Source organism: Orcinus orca, chromosome 21 (genome assembly GCF_937001465.1).
Source record: "Orcinus orca chromosome 21, mOrcOrc1.1, whole genome shotgun sequence".
NCBI classification, from domain to species: Eukaryota; Metazoa; Chordata; class Mammalia; order Artiodactyla; family Delphinidae; genus Orcinus; species Orcinus orca.
In genome coordinates, this window is record NC_064579.1 from 9,298,994 (window position 1) to 9,308,177 (window position 9,184).

At 42.4% G+C, this 9,184-nt stretch overlaps 1 protein-coding gene across 1 annotated transcript; it reads left to right on the plus strand.

Annotated features, from left to right (window-relative positions):
- Positions 1–652: 652 nt before the first annotated feature.
- On the plus strand, positions 653–5,735 carry LOC125962845 (protein phosphatase 1 regulatory subunit 12A-like). Its single transcript, XM_049704298.1, has one exon. It carries the CDS (start codon positions 741–743, stop codon positions 3,663–3,665), a length of 2,925 nt encoding a protein of 974 aa, XP_049560255.1. The 5' UTR covers positions 653–740; the 3' UTR covers positions 3,666–5,735.
- Positions 5,736–9,184: the final 3,449 nt, after the last annotated feature.

Consider the following 9,184-nt stretch of genomic DNA (forward strand, 5'->3'; position numbering starts at 1 on the left):
GCCGCGGAGCGGCTAGGCCCGTGAGCCATGGCCGCTGAGCCTGCGCGTCCGGAGCCTGTGCTCCGCAACCAGAGAGGCCATAACGGTGAGAGGCCCGCGTACCGCAAAAAAAAAAAAAAAAATGTTTAAATGGGGGGAAAGGATTTAATGTTCCTGTCTAGGCAGCAACATTTGCATTTACCTATCAGGAAATATTTTCATTGTTCTCTATCTGCTGAAATATTCACTTATAAGGTAGGTGACAGGTGCACAAGAAACCTTTCTCTCCACTCTCCCCCGACCCCCGCCTCCAAATCTGGGTCATGATTGAAGTACACTGTCCCATAAAGATTTTGCCATCTGGAGTGTGGGTGTACCCATCACTTCACGAGCCAGAGGAGGAGGGCACAGTGGCCTCTGCAGAAAATAGACCTCGGATACAAGCAGCTTTCAGAAATGAGAAGGGGCAAGCAGAGGAAACCAAGTACTGAGGGTCTTGCTGATGAATCCTGGCAAGGCAGAGCCATCTATGGCAACAACAGGCTCAAGTGAGAGTTAATAAAACGCAGAGTATACATTGCCCATTTGCATTTAGTGCATGTTAAACTGCCTTGCATACAAAAGATAATGACAGATGCAAAATGAGCACTGAATACTGCAGGTCTGGAGAAACAGTCACACACCCCCTGCCTCCCCTCTCTTCCCTCTCCGCCTCCCCTTTCCCCCCCTCGCGATAAGAAGACCCGGCGGCAGGAGAGGGGATGAAGATGGCGGACGCGAAGCAGAAGCGGAACGAGCAGCTGAAGCGCTGGATCGGCTCCGAGACGGACCTCGAGCCTCCCGTGGTGAAGCGCCAGAAGACCAAGGTGAAGTTCGATGATGGCGCCGTCTTCCTGGCTGCTTGCTCCAGCGGCGACACGGACGAGGTCCTCAAGCTGCTGCACCGCGGCGCTGATATCAATTACGCCAATGTGGACGGACTCACTGCCCTGCACCAGGCTTGCATTGATGACAATGTTGATATGGTGAAGTTTCTGGTAGAAAATGGAGCAAATATTAATCAACCTGATAATGAAGGCTGGATACCACTACATGCAGCTGCTTCTTGTGGATATCTTGATATTGCAGAGTTTTTGATTGGTCAGGGAGCACATGTAGGAGCTGTCAACAGTGAAGGAGACACACCTTTAGATATTGCTGAGGAGGAGGCAATGGAAGAGCTACTTCAAAATGAAGTTAATCGGCAAGGGGTTGATATAGAAGCAGCTCGAAAAGAAGAAGAACGAATAATGCTTAGAGATGCAAGACAATGGCTAAATAGTGGCCATATAAATGATGTCCGGCATGCAAAATCTGGAGGTACAGCACTTCATGTTGCAGCCGCTAAAGGCTATACAGAAGTTTTAAAACTTTTAATACAGGCGGGCTATGATGTTAATATTAAAGATTATGATGGCTGGACACCTCTTCATGCTGCAGCTCATTGGGGTAAAGAAGAAGCATGTCGAATTTTAGTGGACAGTCTGTGTGATATGGAGATGGTCAACAAAGTGGGCCAGACAGCCTTTGATGTAGCAGATGAAGACATTTTAGGATATTTAGAAGAGTTGCAAAAGAAACAAAATCTGCTCCATAGTGAAAAACGGGAGAAGAAGTCTCCACTGATTGAATCAACAGCCAATATGGACAATAATCAATCACAGAAAACCTTTAAAAACAAAGAGACATTGATTATTGAGCCTGAGAAAAATGCATCCCGTATTGAATCTCTGGAACAAGAAAAGGTTGATGATGAAGAAGAAGGAAAAAAAGATGAATCTAGTTGCTCTAGTGAAGAAGATGAGGAAGATGACTCAGAATCAGAAGCTGAAACAGATAAGACAAAATCCATGGCTTCTGTAACTAATGCCAATACTTCTAGTACTCAAGCAGCTCCTGTAGCTGTTACAACACCTACTGTGTCATCTGGTCAGGCAACACCTACATCACCTATTAAAAAGTTTCCAACTTCAGCTACAAAAATTTCTCCCAAAGAAGAAGAGAGAAAAGATGAGTCTCCTGCATCTTGGAGGTTAGGACTTAGAAAGACTGGTAGTTATGGCGCACTTGCAGAAATCACAGCATCTAAAGAGGCTCAGAAAGAAAAAGACACTGCAGGTGTTATGCGTTCAGCTTCAAGTCCCAGACTTTCCTCCTCTTTGGATAATAAAGAAAAGGAGAAAGATAGTAAAGGAACTAGGCTTGCATATGTTGCACCTACAATACCAAGACGACTAGCCAGTACATCTGACATTGAAGAGAAAGAAAACAGAGATTCTTCAAGTTTGCGAACAAGTAGTTCATATACAAGAAGAAAATGGGAAGATGATCTCAAAAAGAATAGCTCAATTAATGAAGGATCAGCTTATCATAAAAGTACCTCAAATCGTTTGTGGGCTGAGGATAGTACTGAAAAAGAAAAGGACAGTGTTCCTACGGCAGTGACCATTCCTGTTGCTCCAACTGTTGTAAATGCTGCAGCCTCTACCACAACCCTGACTACAACTACTGCTGGCACTGTCTCCTCCACTTCAGAGGTCAGGGAGAGACGCAGATCATACCTCACTCCTGTTAGAGATGAAGAGTCTGAATCCCAAAGAAAAGCAAGATCTAGACAAGCAAGACAGTCTAGAAGATCAACACAGGGGGTGACATTGACTGATCTTCAGGAAGCTGAGAAAACGATAGGAAGGAGTCGTTCTACCCGAACCAGAGAACAAGAAAATGAAGAAAAAGAAAAAGAAGAAAAAGAAAAACAGGATAAAGAGAAGCAAGAAGAAAAGAAGGAGTCAGAAACATCTAGAGAAGATGAATATAAACAAAAGTACTCCAGAACATATGATGAGACTTATCAACGCTACAGACCAGTATCAACTTCAAGTTCAACCACTCCATCCTCTTCACTTTCTACCATGAGCAGTTCACTCTATGCTTCAAGTCAACTAAACAGGCCAAATAGTCTTGTAGGTATAACTTCTGCTTACTCCAGAGGATTAACAAAGGAAAATGAAAGAGAGGGAGAAAAGAGAGAAGAAGAAAAAGAGGGAGAAGATAAATCACAACCTAAATCAATCAGAGAACGACGACGACCAAGAGAGAAAAGAAGATCTACAGGAGTTTCATTCTGGACACAAGATAGTGATGAAAATGAACAAGAACAACAATCTGATACAGAAGAGGGATCCAATAAGAAAGAAACTCAGACGGATTCCATTTCTAGATATGAAATCAGTTCTACATCAGCTAGTGATCGGTATGATTCCTTGCTGGGTCGCTCTGGATCATACAGTTACTCAGAAGAAAGAAAACCTTACAGTAGCAGGCTAGAAAAGGATGATTCAACTGACTTTAAAAAGCTTTATGAACAAATTCTAGCTGAAAATGAAAAGCTGAAAGCACAACTACATGATACAAATATGGAACTGACAGATCTTAAATTACAATTGGAAAAGGCCACCCAGAGACAAGAAAGATTTGCTGATAGGTCACTACTGGAAATGGAAAAAAGGGAACGAAGAGCTCTAGAAAGAAGAATATCTGAAATGGAAGAAGAGCTCAAAATGTTACCAGACCTAAAAGCAGACAACCAGAGGCTAAAGGATGAAAATGGGGCCTTGATCAGAGTTATAAGCAAACTTTCCAAATAAAAAAAGAAAAAGCAGCAAGTAATTGGAATTGCACATATTAGTAACCCAGTGGACCATAATTGACAGTCACTGGAAGCCTGGGAAGAATCCTTGGAGACTGTCATTTTTGGATATCCTGCCAAATGCCCTCTTATCTAGGAGTTTTGTTTTGTTTAATTTTCTGGTGTTTTTCTTTTTTTTTTTTTTTTTTTTTCCTTGTATCAAGACCATTGTTTCATGTTAATGCAGCTGCTGAGAAGATTTTTTTTTATGACTGAGAAAACTTGTTTACAGCTCCAGCATATAAGGAAAGTGTTCAAGGCCAGATATGCCTCAGATATTTAACCAGTAAGCCTTAGTTGTACATAAATACTTTTGTGTCAACAAAAACTCAGCTCTCACAGAAGACAGTTATTCAGCATTTTTTGATGTGCCACAGTTTCCAGTTTTTCGATATTTAATTTTTATTTTTTTTTTTGCTTTTCATCTGAGTTTGGGTTTGTATTTTTTCCTTCTAACTCTTCATGTGGCAGACCCTTCTCCTGTCTCACAGCTTTCTCATTTACAGAAAAGAACACTTGCTCTTCTGAGATCATTGTCATATATTAGGCTAATGCTGTGTTGTCCCCCACCTGGAACTGAATTGCTTGGTGGAACATTTGCTTTCACTGTTTGTGCAATATGCATTTATTCCTTATATGAATGCTTTAAAGTCAGTTGAGATTAGATTCTTTTAAGTCCTGTTTTCTGCCTTCATTGGTCACTTTTGTTTTGTTTGTTTTTTATTATTGTAGTATAAGATGTTAGATTCTTTAATCTTCACATTCATTTTAGCAGGTACTGAGTGATGCTGTATATATAAATAAGTGTATTGTTTTGATTTTTAGACCACCACATGGCATGCTTGACTGTTTTCTTATTTCAAATGTCTGTTAATGCAAAGTAGGCTACTCCATAATAGTGTTAAAAACAAAATTTGCTAACAATGTGATATAAAGACTTTTAAAATAACACGTTTATGTGGAGCCCTATCTTTACAAAAGTTTTCTACTGTAAAATGCTTTTACTTTTATTTGCAGTTTTCATTTGATAGTATTCAACCATAATTAAAGTTCCATAAGGTAATTACTTCACATTTCACATACCTGTATTTATCTGAGTGCTGTCTATAACTGTTGTGCTAGCCAAAGTAATGCTATGAAATCATTTGCAGACTTAACGTGAGTTCGTGTTAAATGCACTGTTATTGCCATGTGAAGAGGCATTGACTTTGATACCACCATCATGTTCAGACCATTTTATACATTTCAGTGGCCTTTTTTTAAAAAAAAAGCAAAACCAAGTACATATGAAGATGGCTTTTATTTGGACAAATAGCTTTTATATTTTCATTAAACCATGCAAAAAATACTCTATCTTTCTGGCACATAACTGTCTCCTTAACCACTGAACAGTTCAGCCATTTGAATAAATTGTACATTGTAAAGCTTATAGTAGCTAATTGTATTATTGATTGTATTGTATACTATATTAAATGTGAATTTGTACCCCCTTCATTTTAAAAGGTCATTGTGTTCTACTGCCTATTTTAGATTACTTTGGGGTTGGGAAAAGGTGTTTTGGTAAGCAGGATTTTAAGTCCTCTCTTTCTTGATTGGTTTTATGAAGATATAAGGTTATGCTCTTACTACCAAGCTCAGGATTCTTGATTTTTAAAGGTACAAGGATAGTTGTGGGAATTTTATTTTTGGTTATATTTGAACTGTATGAATGGTTGGTCTGAATATAAAGAATTTCCATGGTCTTATGTGGACGTAAAATATACAGATAATTGGTCAGTTTGAGTGACTGCAACATGTTCTGGTTGCACAACAGTTAGGCATGCTAAGGATTATATTTGTGAAGTTTGGATGCCTGTGAAGAATGATTAAATACATGTTTCTAATATTTTAGTGTTTTGTATTTAGGTTATTTATTCTTTGTATCTAAAACTGAACAGCTACTGTGCTATATTGATTTTATTGGTAGTATTGAGCAGACCTTGTTTCTGCATGAAACTAGTTGCAAAACCCACTATTTTGGAAATAAAAATGTATTTTGACATATACAAATAAAATGAATAAAACTAAAAAAAAAAAAAAAAAATACTGCAGGTCTGTCAGGGGGGGAACGGGCAAGGTGCCAGCCCCCCAAATTAAACCAAACCGGCAACTCCACGCGCAGGGTCAGTGAGACTGGGGAAGAAGCGGATCCAGGGCCTCTGGACCCGCAATGAAATTGACAGAAACCAGGAAGCTAAACCTACTACAATGAGTCTATGGCGGCAGTGGTGAGTGAGGAATGGAGTGCAAGTCCTTTAGTCTTCAAAATTGAGATGGTCCGTGTAGCTCGATTTGGCTTTTTATGGACCATCTTCAGCATAATTTTCAATCTGGGAGAGGTTGCCTGTTAGATGCAAAGTTTCTTAAAACCCAAAAGTGGGGGGAAGCAGCAGAGCTGGTCCTTTAGGGGTAAGAGCAGGTGAGAGTCCACATACGGGAGTTATGTTCCGAAGCAGCCCAGCCTGCTCCTTGGAGATCCTGCTGTTACGAGATTTCTCATGTGGGTCCTTTGTGACAGCTCTCAGTTCCCACCTAAAAAGTCCTCTCAACTGAGTGACCGACTTCTTGACAGCCCAGAAGCGTTTTCTTGGGCAAACCTCCCCAGGCTTTCTCACCAGTGCCCCATCACCATGTATTCTGAAGAAACATTGATTTTCACCTGCGAACAAATACATTCCAGCTGCACTAGTGAGGTTGGGCTGATGGCAGAGCAGAGGCTACTGACCCACTTTGAGCTCTTCCTTTTTTCTCCAACTCTAAGCCCCCTGACGCTATCCAAGGTACCCACTCTCTTAAGGCGCAGCCACAGACACGCTGGGACCAGGACAAGGGGGACATTTTTTTGTCTAAGCCCTCTGGCAAACCTCTCAGCTCTCTCTCTGCCACTGCCCTGGAAAAGGGCATCTATGCCAGAAGTAACAAGGGGAGCCCTGTTAACTCAGCCCTGCTCAGTCAGAACCAGCGGCTTCCACCCTCCCGCCCCGCTGTCGCCTCCCCAGGCAAAGCCTGCTGGAGACACAGCACCCTCCCCTTAGATGGCCTGCAAACTCCTGCACAGCTGGGACCCGAGCTGCAGCCTCCTTGCCCCAGCTGAAGAGAGCAAAAGCTTCCAGGGGCTGGAAACAATGAGCTCCCCCATCCTTCCCCTGCCCCCCACCCTATCCTGACCGGTCCCACCCCCTTTCCTCCGACAAGTGGAAAATCACCCAGAAGCTTCTCTCACCCCCGGGCCTTTATGTATGTATGTATGTATGTATGTATGTATGTATGTATGTATTTCCTTACGGGGTGATGGCGTTCGCCTCCCTTGCTTTTCAGAAGCTAAAACGCTTTGGCAGCCAAGAAAGAAAATGTTTGTCTGAATTCTAGCCTCTGGGCATCCGCCGAGGCACAGAACGGCTTGCCGTTTCCTCCGCCGCTGCGGCTGCCGCAGTTGTGATGACAAAGATAAACAGCCCATCAGCGAGGAGCTGAAAAGAAATATAGAAAAGGGGATGGGAGTAGTTTAATTACTTTGAATGGCTTTTTGTGTTCTGTGTGATTGCTTCCTATGATACAGTGGTTTCTCATTCTCCATGCAAGCTCCGTGTTTCTATTCATAAGAATAAGATTGAAGCAGGAAATTGGCTTTCAAGAGTGAGAGAGAGGGAGAAAGGGCTGAGAGGTCGGGACTATTTCCATCAAAGGAAAGCCAGTGAGGGAGTGTTTCCACCGTGGCTGAGCTGAGCCGGCTGCGGAACGTTTGTGTCCGCTTCCTTGCCCGGTCCTGCAGCATGGATATGACCTGGTCCCTGGGAAAGCTATCCACGAGGGCAAAGATGGAGCGTCACAGAGCTTAGGACAGGTCAGCGCAAGGCTGGGGGAGGTCCACAAGCAAAGCCAGGGTCATTCTGGGTTGCAGGCCAGTGCTGTGCACTCTTCCTACCTGGGAAAGAGGGGATGTTGTATGTGTGTGTGTCCAATTCCCTTTCAAGTTACCTGTGATAGGATAGATCTTAATCTCTGGGCTGAAACCCGGGAGATCATTGCTCTTTCACTCTGTGCTCCCTTAACCTTGAATACTTTGCATTTCCATAAATTGAGAACTTGTGGTTCATAATAATGACAAATAGTTACCTCTGTCTATGACAGAACTATATGATCAAAAGAGATACCTAGCCCTTAGTCACAAAGAAAGAAAGGTTTTTATTTTATGCAATCAATATGACCCTGTCAATCCATCTATTTTTTTCCATATAAGTTAAACTGCCTTCTAAGAAAAAAAAGTAACTTGAATCCACTAAAGGAGTTTGCTATTAGAGGAAGCCCTATGATAACTTCTTTTGTAATACAAATAATATATTTCTCTTTAAATTCTAGTTTTTATATATTGGATTTTCTTAAATTACAGTACATCTGTACTGGGGACATTTAAGCTCAGGATTGAGAGTCACCGTTTAGAGAATTGAGTGCCCATGTGCGCAGAGCATTTTCAACAAGGGGGCGAAGTTTGCAAAGGAGGAATTAGTGGCATTTCTACTCGTGAGTTTACAATGATAAGGAGGGCAGAAACATCAGGTACCTGGAACCTTTACACAGCAGGCAGATTGGGCAGCTCCGTGAGGCAAGCCCTGCAGATACACTTTGCAGTCTTCAAGGTAATAGACACATGATAACATCCGCCATTGCTATTACAAGATGCTCATAAATGTGGAGTGTCAAATTTGGGGAATTCTTTTAGGTTCAGACGCTTCAGATAGAAGGAGTGAAGGCACTAAGCTCTGAAATATCATCTTTCGAGGCTCAGAATGCAAAGGAGTCAAATCCAGAAGCCCAAACAACACAGGCAGATGTGAAGAATATCTAAAACCAATAGGCGGAGAACTGGAGAAAGTTCACCAGGGGAAACTTCTCCAGGACGACGTAGCGGAGAAAAATTGCTCAGCAGTTCAAGAAGAAATGTGCCTACAAGGGCACTGCAGGAAGTAGAACAGGAAAAACTCAGGAAAGAGATGAAAAACTAGAAAACAAAGCAAAATGAGGAAACGTGAACCAAAACTGTGGGAGGAGAGATGTAATAAACGAATGAAACCGTGGGAACAGGAAAACCTACTTTCCTTTGTCCTTTACTCCGCCCTCATCTCCATATGCCCCTCCCTTGAGCGTTCTTGCCTTCAGACGCCCTCTCCCAGGTGCTCCCATGCTGCTTCTGGCTGAGTTCCTTGTCTAGTCACATCCATGGTTATTCAACCTCCGTGCCTTCTACTGGGAGGAAAGGACCTGAAGATGGAGGAGGATCAAAATGGCAGAGCTGTAACCTCTGCGCAAGGTGGGTTCAGAATCATATATAGGACCAGCTATAGCCCAAGCCAACACCTAAAAGCAGTAGACAGTGGAAAGGCCCTTCAGTGCAAAATCGTCTTCTCCATAGGGCGGTCATGATTTCCAGAGCTCCGCCAT